The following is a 17,198-nucleotide window of genomic DNA, read 5'->3' as shown; positions in this document are numbered from 1 at the left end:
ATCAAAGCTTGCTTTTTTTGGGTATTTCAGAATTGAATTACAGGTTTTTCAGTTAAAAACTTTAAAGGCTACTTTTATAGAATAAAACACAATATCCTTTATTGCACACCACATGACTTGAAAAAAACTTACGACATGCTACAATGGGTGGTGACATATCGTTTTCTTCTCTTTTTGATCATACTTTACTTTTTCATAACGCTTAAATTTTTGATAGAAAAAGTCGTAATTTGGAACGAATCACACTTTGGTGTATTTTCGAGTTTCCGACCAGCAATATACCTTCTTCTTTTTGACTACCATAAATGCTACTTGCTAGAGGGAGGTAGCAATATACATGAAGTTATCCATAAACGCGTCATGCTGTCAAAACAGGTTGATAACATTGACATGATTGTTTGACAGTTCTTTTATGTCCAATTCACCTCCCAGTGGCATTATACGCGTAAGTATTTTTGAGTATTTAATCCTAAAATAGTGAATTAATCATTTTAAACACTGTGGAATAAGTGATTGAAACAATGTTAATCGTGCCTCAGCAGCATAAAATGTATAGTATTTCTTTGTTTAAAGTTTTATTAGTTTATTTTTCCCAAACTTAGCGGTATCACGTTTGTTTGTTTTAGGTTTAGTCGTAACTCATTTAAACGCAACGATGTCGGGAGGATTAGATATTCTCGCCCTCAACGAGGAGGATGTTACCAAGATGTTGGCGGCAACGACCCACCTTGGGTCCGAAAATGTCAACTTCCAGGTGGGTACCTAACTTTAGAAACATAATAATTTCTAGTGCATAATTTCACATGTTTAAATGATGAGCTAAGAATCCGTTCCATTTATTTATCTGAAAATATTGATGTTCAATTCTCCCAACTGACTGTTACCAACAAAATATACTTTATTTTTCAAAGATGACCCGGTGTTCTAATATTGATGAACTTAATTCGTTAGATGGAAACTTACGTGTACAAGCGCCGCGCTGATGGCACCCACGTAATCAACCTTCGCCGCACCTGGGAAAAGCTTGTGCTGGCTGCCCGCGCCGTGGTCGCCATTGAGAACCCGGCCGACGTGTTCGTCATCTCGTCGCGTCCTTTCGGTCAGCGTGCGGTACTCAAGTTCGCCGCACACACCGGCGCTACACCCATTGCTGGACGTTTCACTCCTGGTGCCTTCACTAACCAGGTAAAACTAAACACATTTTGCAGAAAGTGTATAGAATAGTTTATTTTCATTAGGAAAGGGATTCCCAGGGAATGTTTAATTTTTTTCTCCATTGTTTATTTAAACAAGATATCTATTGACATTAGTATTGAATGTTTTTATAAATAGTGACTGAACTGATAGAAAAATGGTTTGTCACCATGCCAAATCTATAGTGAGCAACCCGTTGCAGGTTCAATCCCTGTGTAAGACAATAGTGTAGACAAGACTTGAATGTTTGAGAAAAGGATTAAATAAGTGTTTGAGTAGTTAAATAATTTTATTACATACTTTAATGATGACAAATTCATAAGGAACCACTGACTGCATTTAATGCAGGTATGATTAAAACTTGACTGATTTTATCTTACAAGTACCATTAAATGCTTCAATTTCTTAGAAGACTATATTAAAAAGTCATATTTTCTGTTAGATCCAAGCTGCTTTCCGTGAGCCCCGTCTCCTGATTGTGCTGGACCCTGCTCAGGACCACCAACCCATCACTGAGGCTTCTTATGTCAACATTCCAGTTATTGCTCTGTGCAACACTGACTCTCCTCTGCGTTTCGTTGACATTGCTATCCCATGCAACACCAAGGTATGTTTGACTAAAATAATGTTTTTTACTGTTGGTTAATTTACAAATATTATTACTTATTAAAGTGATAATGGACATAGCTAATTACCGGCACCAAATTACTTGTGCTGTGTAATAACTATGCCTATTGCTATTATATAGAATAATAGAATTATATATAATAATAGCAATAGGCATAGTTATTACTTTGTTAGTTATCTGTATATGGACTGGTCACCATTAACACATTTACAGCTTATTTATTTTACATAATATACTTGCGTCTTATACCATTTGATAAATTACAAGATAGATTACATATTATTCTAAAATGACGTGACATTTTTAATTTTTTATGACACTTTATTATTGTTCTAGTCCTCTCACTCTATTGGTTTGATGTGGTGGTTGCTGGCCCGTGAGGTCCTCCGCCTGCGTGGTGTCCTCGCCCGCGACCAGCGCTGGGACGTTGTCGTCGACCTGTTCTTCTACCGCGACCCTGAAGAGAGCGAGAAGGAAGAACAGCAGGCCAAGGAACAGGTTGTGGTATGTATCCTGTTTATCACACGTAACATGTATTTATAGCCGAGTGGTTGAGGTCACCAAGCCAAACCCACTGCGCGCGTCGTGTCACGGGTTCGATCCCCGCGTAGGACAATCATTTGTGCGATCCACGAATGCTTGTTCTGAGTCTGGGTGTCATTGTGCAAGTGATTTGTATGTTTGTGAAACCCCCCGCGACACAAGGATTAAATTCCTTAGAGCGGGAGCATTTATAAAAAAAAATGCTTGTTGATTTTAACAAATATGGATTTATACAATCCAACATGCTGAAGTTCCCTCTTCCGAATTAAATCTGAAAAACTAAGTTGGTAATGAAATCATTTTGAGTTTGTTATGAGATATCAGAACTAAAATTGCTCTTAGAACAGGTTACATTATGAAATTTAGTTATTGTTCATGTTTATATTTCTATACAGTTTTTATTAAATACTAGCTGTTGCCCGCGACTTCGTCCACGTGGTTAGAATTTTCCCCATTTTCCATTGAATCTTCGCTCCTATTAGTCGCAGCGTGATGTTATATAGCCTATAGCCTTCCTCGATAAATGGTCTATTCAACACAAAAAGAATTTTTCAAATCGAACCAGTGGTTCCCGAGATTAGCGCGTTCAAACAAACAAACAAACAAACTCTTCAGCTTTATATATTAGTATAGATGAAGACAATGTCAAAAATAATGAATTTTCCTTTATCTCCAGGCTGTTGTGGCTCCCAAGCCCGAGGTCCCTGCCCCCGTGCACGAGGACTGGAACGAGTCCGTGGAGCCCGTCACCTCCTGGGCCGAGGACGCCGCGCCACCTCCAGCTGCCTCCTTCGGAGCTCCCCCTGCACAAGAGGACTGGGCTGCCCAGGTATGTAACAGAGTTAATTCTGTGTCTAGTAATGTTCGAAAAATGTTATATGAACTTAGAGATAAATTTAATTGAGCAATTGATAGAATTATCAACAATGTTAGTTGAGCTCTTTAATACAGTTTTAAAACTATCTTAGGAAAAAAATATGGTGTCTTATAAATTTTTGTTGTACTAATGAATACGTAATTGTTACTAGGTACAAGAAGAGTGGGGAACCGCCGCCGCTGCCGCCGCGCCAGCTCCCGCGCCCGCTCCCACACCATCGTGGGGTGGCTCTGCCCAAGACTGGAGCGCTTCGTAAACGTTGCATTTGCTTTGGTTAATATAAACGTCAAAACCTATTCACATGTTTTATTGTAGATTCATATACCCTAGTTTCGTAACCCTAGTTTCAGCTGTAATAGTAGTCATTGTCACACTAGAATATCAAATGTAGATAGATATATTGGTTTCTCTGGCTATAGCATAAAACCAATAGATTATTTGACTAAAATAGTCGGAGTAGTATTGTCTGTCTGTCAGACAGGTTTCCCAAAAATCAAAAGCACTTCTGATAATGAAATGTATGGTAGTGGCAAGAAATCACCACTTGCTAGTACAAAGCGTATGAGTTATGTGTCTGTCGCATAATTTCTGACCCTTCCCAAGCAAAAGAAAAAGGCGATGCATTCCACTAAGTTAAGTCTTTTCTAATCAAAAGGCAAACCCTGAATTTTTTATCAGGACAAAATAAACCTAATTACTAATAATGAAAATGCGAGATACAGACATTCTTCATTTATTTACAAAATGCATCAAGCTGTTTTCTTCTCCAGCATAAAAGTGTATCCTATACACACAGGTGTATCTCTTGTTTCCTTGGTTAGTCAGAATGCGGAAAACCAAGCTCTTCAACTCGACTTGGTTGTAGGCTAGTGGGTAGTACTGTTTCGATGGCCCATTTGCGCGGTATTGTCCGTTTACAACTTTTATCAAAGTATCATTCGCAAGGACTCCCTGAAAAGAAAGAAAATTACATTATACGAGTCATTGTTCAACTTAAGTTTACAAAGCACCCCTTAGAAGATAGGCCAAGGTCAAGGTCTACGGTAAAAAAAAAATCTCATTAAGTCATATTTCTAACAAACTGAAAATGAGCAACTCCGATACTTATTACTTGATAGAACTAGGCTTTCGATTATAATCCGCGATAGAATCGTGAAATCTGTATGAGCTAGTACATCCAATCTAGACGGGAAAAAGCTTGCTACCTCCACCTGGACCCCGATTCTGCAATTTACAATGATCGTTGAATGAATGACAGTCGGATTAAATTTCAAATTATTCCTATTCTCTTGGAAATTTAGCTAATACAATAATTGGAAATTAATTGTATTGACCGCCCCGTACTGAATGTCCAATTATTGTGTTGGAAAATGTTTAGAATAATACGAAACGAGCCAATTTCCATTTATTCATCGTCATTGTAAATAGCAGAATTGGGGCCCTGGTTACGATAGAACTAAAGGTAGGTAATGTCTGTGGAGTTTGCAACACTCCATGTGATGTCTAGACTAGAATCGAATTGAAATGTTACTCTACACGATCGTGGAAAACATTTCCATTATTGTTTCCGTACAAACCTTCTTGAAAAGCGACTTATTAACATGTTTTCTACGTCTTTGGTAAGGGATAAAAGGACAACTAAGTCTTATGAACGATATTCGATACAGTAGGTATTATCTAGCTAGCAGTAATGAGATTGCTTGAGAACAAACATGGAAATTAATATTAAGTATCAGCGGACTCATTGTTACCTGAGCAACTTAGTTTTATTAACTACTTCATTAATTTACACTCAAGTTGCAAGTAAATTTTTTGTTTAAAACAAATGTGAAACAACAAGCAACTTTCAACCAAATATCTACTTATTTACCATTGATTAATTCCGCTTTTTGACGTAACAAATAAACACATGACAATCCTACATGTTTCAAAAAATATCATAATGTTTCAATTCACTAACGTATATGACGAAATGCTTGGGCGCACTCCGAGCCGTATCGGGGTGAATGTGTTCCACTGTGACGTAACGCACTCGCTGTGCTTGCGGTAATCGTATTATTATTTCACCATACGAACCGCTGAAAACAAATGTTACTACTGTTAGACGGAGCGATTCATAAATTCTGGTTTGTGTCGTGTACACAAGGTTCTGTAACTTAAAATTCAATGTTTACGACATAAGTCTATCTAGCCAAGAGACATGTTTACAATAATTGCTACGGTTTATAGCAAACGTTAAATTTAGAAAGATGTCCGGCCTAAATCACGCTTAATCGAAACGAAATTCACGGATAACCGAGTTGTATAGGTTATAGGTCACCATGATGCCACCAATTATAGCGACGTGCCGCGGGTTCGACCCCCGCGTAAGACGACCATCATGATATCCAACTGACGATTGCGTAAATCACTGGTAAAGGGAAATCGATTACTAAAGTGCAATTTAATTTTCAGTTTTAAAATTAACGCTGTCTTTGTTTCTAGAGAAGTAGCAATATTTGAAAATTGCTCATCATTTAAGATGTGTTGCATTGTATCCGAAGGCCACTTAGCAGTCTGTTTTATTATTCTTCTTGTAAAGCGTTTTAATGGACGCCTCTTTGTTCTATTTTACAAACGAATACTTAATTAAGAGCTGCAGGTTTGCTGTTTCCGTTAGCTAATGTAGGTTTCCTTTTCAAGTATTTCTCAGTATCGAGTCTGGAACGTTAGTGCAAGTATCTCAATTTAAAGAGCTTGTACTGCTGTTAGCTCGTTCTTGGAATTCACCCTCTCGTTTTTAATAAAGTGAGAATTAGCACCTGCACAGCTATAACACCCACTTATTGCAGCTTATTTTCATAAATTACTTCTAAGAAAATAAATACACAAATATGTTTTTTTAAATTAACGCAATAAATTTGCTCTAAGTGCAGCATATTTACGTACCAAATTGATTTGTAGTTATCATCATCCGATCGTAGGACGATGAAAACAACGGCTACCCCAAAACTTGCGTTTCAGTTAAGCTTTGTTACTATCACAATTGTACACCACAATAGAATCAAATTCACATTGTTTCAACATACACGTGTCATCACATTCACAGGTTTGAATTGGGACTCACATGAACGGCCAGCAGTCTGCCAGGGTAGGTCTTCGCAGTGAGAGCACGGTGTCGGGTGGCCGGGCCGCGCGCCACAGCGGCACGACGCCCCACAACGCCACGCGACCGCCCCACTCCCGTGTGTCACTACCTATTGAGGCTGTCGCACCTTCTATGTACTGTGTATCTATGTGTTTAGACTCTGTAAGATCAAGATAGATAGAAGATTAGAAGATAATGTTCTTAGTACGATTAAACAATACATAAAGGCAAAAGCTAACTGTTACTTTACTAAAGAATATAAGAGAAAATTTTAGCTTCCAGAATGTTTTTAAAACACCTCATTGTTTTGTCATAAATGATTTTTTGGGAACTTTAACCTAAGGAGCATTGTTAAAACAAGTGTACACAAAGATAGTAATTAAACTGAAACAAAAAATGTGTTACAACTTCAGCTGCTTCGCAATTTCGGCTTATCATTATATATTTACATTTAATTCATCGCAGTAAATTCGACAGATGTTAGCTTTTAAGATAACATGTGACTTAAATACTTTATGTGCGCTCAAGGTATTTCGTGCTAATGAACGTTTGTCATTGGGCTCGACAAAGGCGACTGGAAGCCTGATTCTAAAATAGTTAAAGAAAAAAAAAATGTAAGCAGCTGAGATGAGTGTCATTAAATGCATTATGCTATAAGTTATTACAATAAAAAGGAAATATCGTACCTGACTTTATTTTTAGGTACCTAAGGCAAATGGGTATGAAAAATTTGTACTCATTGTCAAAAATTAAGGACCGTGTGCACTGTACATAGAACTTTTAAAAGTAGAGTAACTGTACCCTTGTACCTATTAAGTGTCCTGTATCAAAGGTCTAAGAATTTAACCCCTACGAACAAATATTTTAAAGACGTTGCTGCTAGGTATTTGTATAGGCATTGTTTGATATGAAAACAAAGCTTCATTTAAGGTGCTTCGTAACTCTTGAGTATAATATTACTTCGCTAGTAAATAAACGGATGAATGTCAAATGGCAACGCCTTGTTGGAAACTCAATGACGTGACACGAAAGGAGTAACTTCAGTTTGATTTCAATACATTGGCCAATTTTTTTTTCCTATTTTAAAATTATATTTTTAAGTTTTTTACTTCTTGATTCTTGTTCTTTGAATTTTAATGTTTATTTTCTCCGACAAAATTCTGCGGTAGCTTTAACTGCAAGAGCACTCCGTTTATGTTTAGACAAAGTTTATGTTGCTATGGTTTCAGTTGCTTACCTATCTTCGTTATAGAAGTCAGCATCAGAGACCGCGAACGTAGCGTGTTTCTGTAACCATTAAGGGCAAGTATCAGAAAAATAGAATTTATTGTATTTCACTTAGAGATCAGTAAAAAAAATCTCATCCCATGGAAGGCGTTGCCAGGCGTCTTCCTTGATCCAATGAGACAGCTATCTACATGACAAATTCTATGAAAATAGGGTCAGCTGTTTGAGCGTAAAGCGGTAACAAACATACAAACATTGCTATTAGTGTAGAGAGATGACATCAAAGTGTGTATTAAGCCATTTTGTATATGAAATAAACGTGATTATTATTGAAGCTGTCATTTGCATAAGACGAGACAAGTAAGTCGCTCATCTGATGCAAGTCACGAACGCTGCTCTGCACACGTTTCAAGTCTTTAGGTGGATATTATATAGACAGCAATTTAATCATTTTTGTAGAAATATTTTGTCTACAATAATCATGTAGGTACAACTTTTAGCTCTGAATAAGTCTAGTTATTTATTTTATCGGTAGTAGATATCTACATAAATCCTTTTAACTTCTATCAAAACAAAATATGAAAGTAAAAGTCAATTTATAAGCAAAGAGAGAAGGTTTTGACTAAATTGTACGATTTAGTTAAAACTTTTTGATAATTATTATGTATCTAGAACCTGAGTGTTTGTTCAGCTTTAGCCAGTCGTTCTGCAAGATATTTCATTCCGGTACAGCATTCCATACTAATAGATGTGTCTGTCACGGCTGTAAGTTAATAGTTGCATTTCAATAGCGGCGGGGGATTCGATAAAAGGTATCTTAACTTAGTACTTAGGTACCTAGATAAATACAATTTTAATGTCAATGTTTTTTATGCGTAGGTTTGTATTGGTATTTTATGTATTTTTAATTAATATCAAAATTAGGCGGGTGGGTCGTATAAAATTAAACGCAAGAGCTAAAATCGAAGTCCACTCAAATCGACTATCGGAAAACAGAAAGAGAAATACAAAAGCTTCATTAGCGCCTTTTAATAATGAAACTAAAAATATACCCTCAAAGAACAAGTGTAGGTAGAGACTAATTAAATTAACAGTTCTTAGAAATATAATTACGCAGTCACTTACGTAATGTTATTAATTTAGGCTCGGCTGTCGAGTTTCCTTCGCGGCTCACATTAGTCCTCCAGAGCGACACTGGAACTGTTTAAATTATAGCTTCGTATGACACACTTTCTACATATCATTACTATAACTTTGAGCTGAATTCATTTTCGTTAAATATTCAACCTCTGGTGGGGATGATTAAGCTTTAAGCTCTTGTCTATTAAAAAAGCAATCTTTTTATCTTTGAATTTGTTCAAAAGTGATTTGATTTAGAGGTACGTCATTTTTATGTATTAAAGAGAGTATACATATAGTTTGTAAAATTGCAAAGGCACGCAAATCCTTAAAAAATACATTTCAAATTAAAGGTATGTAAACAAACACTGGCAAAAACTTAATTCCTTGCTGTAAGGGAATTACCAAGTGTTTTGCTGTATCCGTTGAAAATAGAACGAATGCATTTTACCAGACAGAGCATGTGGCAAACGTCGTTAAGAGATTAAGTATAGAGCTAGCCTAGGTACGGTGCTTGTTCCGTAATCCTTGCCGACTCCTTATTCGTACTAATACGACAGAAATTGAGTAGGAAAGCGACTTACTTGCGAGTGCTTGGTAGATGCAAATTGACCTACTTAAAATTTTTGCATACTCAATACTTATGCTTGAATTAGACTTTGTCTATTAATTAGTATCTTACCTTTATTCCGTATTTGATTCTAGGAATTAAATTTTAATATTACCAGCCGACAAATGCTATTACTGTGCTAGAAACGTCTGAATAGAAAGTAAAGTTTCTATTCATTGTATTGATGAGTGGCTGTATTTTTCCCACTAAACCGCATGGAAGAGTTTAGTGAACAGCAAGGCCATGATTCATAAAGGGGTGTAGTGGACAAACTCTTCAACAGCTTATATAGATACGCATTTTGTATAACGCAATTTATAAACTTACCTATGATACCAATCACTGCACCAAGAGTGATAAGCATCCAAACAGCAGTTTTGCTACCAGTCTGCTTAACCGACGTCTGTTTACATCGTCTATGTCTCCTTTTACGGCTGCAGTTGAAGTTTTGCGCGACGTTATCTTCATATAGATATTCCCAGATGTTTGCCCGTAACGGATACGTGGATCGCATTTCCCACTTCGGTGCAACTTTCTTAGATTTGCTTCTTTCGTAAACTTTTCCTGCGGAAGTGTAAGGTAAATAGTCTTGTAAGTAGGCCACTGTGTTTCTGATTTGTATGCAATTGCAGTTTTATTGTAGCGTCGAATAATTTGTAAATGAAGCGGAATTTGGTAGGTAAGCATTTTTTTGGCCTCGGATAAAGTTCGTTTGAATGTGTAAGATTACGTATTATTGACGCCGATACGAGAGTACTGATTTTACTAACAATTTTTTAATGATACATAGCAAAAGTCGTCTTTAGGTTGCTTGATGTGTAATGTAGAGAAAAATAAACATCCTTAGCTGAGCGAAGTTCTCAGAGTTTCTGTTATTAGCAGTACCTTTAAATCATCATCATCATCATCCTCAGCCCATCTCAGTCCACTGCTGGACGTGTAAATCAAACTTAATTCCAATATCCTGCTTAATAAACAGCTGTAAAGATTCATAGCTGTGTACCCAGAACGAGTGGAGGTCTTCATGACGACGCAGGCGTTACGTGCTCTCCGAGGCACGGGAGGTCTCAAGGGAGTCATTACCACGGACAGCGCTTAACCTCGCAGATCTATTGACCTGTGACGCAACTTTCTAACCATGACCCTTGATACAATGTTAACCATATGCATTTTTAATGAAAGAGATTTTTTTAAAGTATCTGTTCAAACGCTAATGCTACGAAGCTTTCATTGAAGATCATGATGTACTTATTTTTTTCAATGTTTTTTTTTCTCTTGTTTTATGAGTTTGAACAAGGTTTTTTTTATTAAACATAGTTATTATTGCTTACACGTAATGCCCATGTTCACAGAAACTTAGGTGATGATACACATAATATATGCTATCAATAAATATTTAGTTTATTTCCTAGACTAAATTCAGGGCACACTGTACATCAATCTTCTAAAACATACCTATATTACTATCTTGTACGATAGGTTCGTCGCAAAACAGTTTCAAATTCAAACTGTAGGTACGGACAGAATTTATGGTTCTCTCTCGACATAGAAAATTGGACGTCTAATATGGTACGGTATAAAACATATCGAACTGGCATTCACTAATACGTTGATAGCGGTTAGTTTTATCGCGGCACTGTACTGATCTGAGTTTTATTTTATTACTTATTTTACGATTGCCTCGGTCTAGCGTTAAGGGTGAGGGTGGGATAGTCGTGAAGTCGTCGGGCTAATGGACTATATATTTTAGTTTATTAAAGTCGAAATAGAGACAGTTATACTGGACAGTGGTATAATTATACCCAGCGGTAATAAGCTATGACAAATTTATGCTAGATAATAATGAACCACTAGTAGTAATTTTGACCTCTAACTAAGCCATATCTAGGTTTGTTGAACTCGACTCCTAAATGACGTAGTTACCTATCTACGTAAGTAAAAATTACGTGGCTTTCATAATCTCAAAATAACTGGTCATTTTCAAAATCTCTGAAAAAGCTTATAAAGCGTTTAGTTTTCCAGCGGAAAAGACAAATCAGTGTGTCTGTGTCAAGTTTAGAAGCATAGAGCGTAGAGATTTAGGGAAGGTTATGTATCAAATGACCCAAAAAGACCCGTTTTTGTATCGAACCATTAAACAAAGTAAAACTTTCCTGATATGATGTGACAATCAAACATTATGGGAGCCTCTAGGGATTTCTCAAGGATATTAATGTATTATGCTAGGTGCTATTTCATACTTTTGTGTGTACATATTATGGATGTATGTTATACGTCGACATTTTTTGCTGAAGTAACGGTTAATAACACCTACGCTGTCTTTAACTCTGCTACTATGACATAGAATATTTGTAAATATTAAAGTAGGATTTCTTCTATAGGTACAATGACGGCAAAATAAATCTAAATTTATCAAGGAATTGATTATTGCTCCATCACTCAAAAATATCTTTGGAAACTATAAAAAAAAATCGACTTGGATCAAAAAGATTGGCCCAAAAAGTATTTATTCCATATCTCATATCATACCAAGACCATTGATAAAATAACAAACATTTTATTGTCTATAGGAACTATCAGTTTGGAGTTCCGTTTAGCAATTAAGTTTATTAGTATAGAGCTCCATCTAAAGGCTTAAAGTACCATGGTGACCTATTTCGTTCCGTTGGCTTTTGCAATTTGTGCTGAAAGAGCATTCTAGGTTTATCTTTTTCCCTGGACTAGGTCGTAATATTGGTACGTATCTGCAAGTTTTATTTCACAATAATAAATGTGAGTCAAATATAACGAATTGATACCTTAAATCTATCCATATATTTATAAAGTTAAGTTAGTTTTTAATATAGAATTAATCGTAATTTGCACCTTAAACGAGAGAGTGTGTGTGGTTGTGCATTCTGACGCTTAATTTAGTTAGCTGATTTTAACATTATTTTATCAATAGGTTAAAGTGCCACGATCATAAATGTATCTGACTGATTTGTTAATTACATTTATGAATACAACTTTCTTTTTTTAACGTACTCGCAACGACTGTTGAGTGGATAAAATTATGTTATAATTACACGAAATCTACCTTTGTATTTAAAATAAATCTTATTATTACGAATGAAAATTCTCTTAATAAATACTCAAAATATAATTAAATAAACCCGTAAGTAGCCACTTACATACTTACGGAATAAAAATAATTTTATCAAGTTCCTAGAATATTCGAATACCTAAAGGTTTTTAATTTTCGTTTTATATTAACCACTCAACCGTTTACGAGGTAAAGTAGGCCGCTTAAAATATAATTTGGTGGAAGAGGGTATTATAGACCCTTTCCCGATCCGGTGCGATTCTGGTGTAAGTCCTAGCCACAAAATGCAGAATATGCTAAAATATAAAAACACAAACACAACGTGCATTGCAAAATCATATTACGCATATTGCAAAAGTAAATATAACCTGTTACAATATACAAGTGTAGGTAATGTGACTATTAATATTAATAATCTTAGAATAAAAAATTGAAATAATGCTACTTTTTTATTTTTTCTCATACGATCAATGTTGAAATCTCAGTCTAAAGAAGATCCATCACAGCAACGATTATATCTTGCGCTATCCACATCCAATGTTTCCTTTAAACCATACGTTAATATAAATATGATCGTATTAAAAACTCTATCAGTTTTATGCATACAAAACCAATTCTCTTTAAACAAGTTATTTCAGCAAACAGGCCACAAACACGGAGTTTTTAACTATGACGTTTCGCGTTTGTATCTCGCATATCTTCGTGTTAAAGTGAGCTTAATTAGACAGTAAAAGATAATTTGTTTGATATTTAGTGCAAGTTGGACGTTAAGGCCGGTTCGCATCATCTTACGTGTTTAGGAGAGTGCTTTAGTACACTTTAGAGGCAGGTATTGTAGAGTACTTGAGAGTGAACGATTACACTCCTTGAAGTAGAGTTTCATTTTGTCCCTAAACGAAAGTGGTGTCATTGAAAATATAAATATAATCCGATCCTGTTTTCATTCTAGTTAAAGACTAGTCGAATACTAGTCGAGTACTGAAGCGAGTAGCGTTGACACTAACTACTAAACGCTACTACTAAATCACTTTCTAAACACAAAGATGAATGTATACCGGCCTTTAAAGATAATTCGCTTGATATTTAGTGCAAGTTGGGCGTTAGCTGGAGGCTCGTTGCTCGGTCCAATTGAATTACGTTGTGAAATCGGACGAGCTAAATCCGTTTTTAGCTCGCACTGATTATAGCAATACGAACTTAATTAACGATGGTTTGAATAAAGGTGTACTACTTTCTTTTACTTCAATGAAGGAAATAAAAAATGTAAATTTAAAATAAAAGGAAATATCGCGGTAAAACCAGTTAAATGCAGTTAGGTACATTATCACGGCTGAAGTGGTATTGATCAATAATGGACATCCTTACTTTCCTCTCTATATTTCTATAATTTATAGAGTTACGGAGACTTTAAAACCTTTAAATTGCTATAAATCCAAAAGATTTTATAAAGAAAACAAAAGCCTGAAATCTAGTCTACTCGTATAAACCAAGAAACAAAGACGTGTGTGCAACCTGCTCTCAAAGCATGAAAACAATATTGTTACCGGAAAAATCTCTGAAAATGAGTTCAATTTCGTTAGACATTTGGGTCAACTTGGGGTTTCACGGACCAAAGAAAAAAAAAAAACATATTCTTTTGTACAGATATGTAGCTGTTTATATATATTAATTTTAGCTCTGTGTAAAAAATGGGTCGGTGTGATTCTCGGCATAGAATATAGGCTCGGCTTTCGCCCGTGGGTATCGTTATAGCCGTTATAGGCGACTGGCGCTCGGTCCCAATAAACGATCCTATCAGAGATCTTTCATTAACTGTCATATTGCATTCACAAAGAGCGAGATTTAAAGCAGAGATTTGCCTCCGTCAAGCTGAAAATAATTTGTATTGTGATTGATATTTGATCATTATAATTTAGGTTAGTGAAACCGATAATATTTAAAGAAAACTCAACACAATTTTTTTTTAAGATAAATACTCCATTATTTTTTTTAATGGTAAAGAGTACTGTCAGTATAAACGGTCAAAGAATACTAAGTTCCCCAAAAAAGTTTTAGTCTAAGAAGTGAATATTTTTTCCGAAATTTGATCTACAAGGTCAGCAAAGAGCAACAAGAAACCAAACAACTAACAACCTAAACAACTTTCCTAAAATCATAAAAGGTATCAAAGAGCATCTCAACATAGTGATGGTGTTAGGAAATACTTAAATGTCAGTTCCTAGAAAGGCCTTTCTCTCGGGAACTCAATTCCTTGAAGACATCTATCTCGTAAGTTCTCGTAACTTACATTTATTTAGGTGACATCGCATCACATTAATATAATAGACGTGTAGGTTCTGAGTATGTGGGTGTATTTGTTACCTCTTCATATTCAAACTGCTTCAGGATTTTCAATTAAGTTGGTATGTGGGTAGCTCACTTACACTTTGAAAAATTGATTTTATATCTACCAGACATAAATAAAAGTTTATAAGGCTACTGTTTTAGGACACCACAGAACAACGTAGTGACTTTTAGGCCGCTTTTCCAAAATGTCAATTCCGTGGCGATGAACCGGCAAGAAACTGCGAGACGCCACTATCAATTTCATAATTCCAAAGAGTAGCATTTCGTGTTCTAAATTTAAATATTTTAGATAAACATGATAGTTTAATATTATAAAACGCGGATATGAGTAAAAAGGATGCAAATAAAAATGCAAACTAAAATATTAAAAGTTTCGACACAAATATTCTTGATGAATAAAAAAAAACAAGTTTGCTTGCAAAACGCTGACCGCGTGGTTGTGGGCCATCACTTTTAGGTTAATACATTTGAACATTTTTACCTGTTTGCAGATGGATGGGATTTCTAAAGCGCCACGTACCTATAAACCCATGTATGTTGATTCCAATTAGTGGTTTTCAGGATGACTTGCGTGTTCTCGTATGTAGATATAATTTGCCTACATATTTATGTCGGGCGTATTTAAATAGTGATCTTATTTTTTAATAAATTCCTTGCCTACTAGGATAACACTGTTCAATATCTTTGACAGTCGTTGCGGGTCGTCAGAAGCTAGAAAGTCTGACAACCAGCCTGAGGAGGCAAGGGGTATCGTGTTGCCAGGTAACTGGGTTGAGTAGGTCAGATAGGCCGTCGCTCCTTGTAAAACACTTAGCTGCACGGTTAGACAAAGCTGGTGATGATAACAATATCGTAATCTGAGGCAGATATTATAGCAATTAAATCGCTGAAGGAACTGGAATTGCGCCGAAAGTGGGTAAACAAATTGAACAATTATCTTCTTTCAAAATGTATGGGACAGAAAAAAACTTATCACCACATAGGAGTTTGAACTTACTTAATTACACTTTTGTAATAGTAATATAAACATACCCAGTTTATATACAATAATGACGTGAATTAATCCAGTTGTTGAAATTAAACTAAAAGATACCTATCATTTGTAGTCTTGTGGGAAAACGAGTAATTACATTTTAATAATACCTATTGACGGTTGATTGGACTTTCTCCGTCGTAATTGTTAATGCTCTAGTAAGCAAGTGGGCTTTATCATTCTGATTTAAAGGTCACGCAAGCATTGCCCGCAATAAACTTTAGATTTGGTCAATTCAAGGAAAATAGGAACCTGCGGACTAAATAGGTTATGTAGTTAAATCGGGTTAATCCAACTGTCGTGAAGTGTCAGTGATATACTATTTTAGACATAAACATTACGTTAATAAGTAACGAGCTATATTAACGTTCGAATTAATTCAGCTTAGTCATTATTCTAATGAACTTCAATGTTAGAATTTATTTTGCTTAATCATGGCGCGACTGCGTGTTGTAGGGACTTCTTACTTATTTATAATTTACACACCTACTTAAAATAGAAACATCTAGAACCTTCACTAAAGATATGCGATCTTTGTGTAAATTGTATTCCGAATAATTTATTAACTAGAATCCGCTAACTTTCGAATTAAATATTATGTAGGCAAAGACATCACTATTCAGCCACGCGAGACTAGCGTACCTACTGCGTACCTGCGATGAGATTGAATTCGAAATTTAAAAATGTTTTAAATTTGTTCTTATTTTATCTGTGATACAACTTGCGTTTATTATTGTTGTTTTCGTAAATGTTTAAAGGTTATTTTAAAGGATATTCTTTTGTAAATATTTATTTTATTAAAATCATTACAGAAATTATGTTAATATGGTACCTACTTTATTAACACGTATTGATTCATGAGTAAATTATTTCATAATTATTTTTGTTTCATACATTTAATGATTTTCTTACCTGCTGAGCACCATGGTGGTATAATATTTTTCTGTGATATTTCGCTGCTGTTAAAACTATCACAAGCTTTTTTATAAGCACTTCTTGTAACGATTACCATTTATACGAATTACAATGCTTAATATTGTTATAATTATGTTAAACAATTTGATATTTTACGTAGCGCGCAACCAACCCGATGATCTTAATTTAGAATGACAAATTTTATGTCAAAAAAAATTTGCCCGCCATTCATTTTTTTTTTAAATTAGGCTTAGATTTTTTACATAAGTTTTGTGTGTGTTAAGTATGTATGAGGTCAAAGAAATATTTATTCCGCATGACTTAAAACACTTTCATTATTTGTTCTAAAAATTAAGCGACCTGACCCTTGTACCGTTGCTTTAAATTACATGGAGCTAATAATTTGTTCTCGCACATTAAGTCTTGAAATTAAAATTTCATGGGCAAGGTTATATACCAGACGAAGTGTTTGAAGCGGAACAGTTTGTGAACTATGA

The 17,198-nt window shown here is 35.3% G+C and overlaps 2 protein-coding genes across 2 annotated transcripts; one reads left to right on the top strand and one right to left on the bottom strand.

Annotated features, from left to right (window-relative positions):
- The first annotated feature begins 342 nt into the window (after positions 1-342).
- On the top strand, positions 343-3,538 carry LOC113492011 (40S ribosomal protein SA). Its single transcript, XM_026869273.1, has 7 exons — positions 343-445; positions 627-754; positions 952-1,185; positions 1,637-1,801; positions 2,159-2,326; positions 3,042-3,194; positions 3,394-3,538. The coding sequence occupies exons 2-7, from the start codon at positions 656-658 to the stop codon at positions 3,496-3,498; spliced, it is 924 nt and encodes a 307-aa protein (XP_026725074.1). The 5' UTR covers positions 343-445; positions 627-655; the 3' UTR covers positions 3,499-3,538.
- A 421-nt stretch (positions 3,539-3,959) lies between these two features.
- On the bottom strand, positions 3,960-16,815 carry LOC113492010. Its single transcript, XM_026869272.1, has 8 exons — positions 16,699-16,815; positions 9,653-9,889; positions 8,722-8,796; positions 8,272-8,359; positions 7,607-7,656; positions 6,349-6,529; positions 5,203-5,320; positions 3,960-4,193 (listed from the first exon to the last, which is right to left on the bottom strand). The coding sequence occupies exons 1-8, from the start codon at positions 16,796-16,798 to the stop codon at positions 3,972-3,974; spliced, it is 1,071 nt and encodes a 356-aa protein (XP_026725073.1). The 5' UTR covers positions 16,799-16,815; the 3' UTR covers positions 3,960-3,971.
- Positions 16,816-17,198: the final 383 nt, after the last annotated feature.

The sequence above is a fragment of the Trichoplusia ni genome, chromosome 3 (assembly GCF_003590095.1).
Source record: "Trichoplusia ni isolate ovarian cell line Hi5 chromosome 3, tn1, whole genome shotgun sequence".
Taxonomy (NCBI): Eukaryota; Metazoa; Arthropoda; class Insecta; order Lepidoptera; family Noctuidae; genus Trichoplusia; species Trichoplusia ni.
Note: the sequence above shows the minus strand (reverse complement) of the source record. Positions and strands in the feature narration are given on the sequence as shown.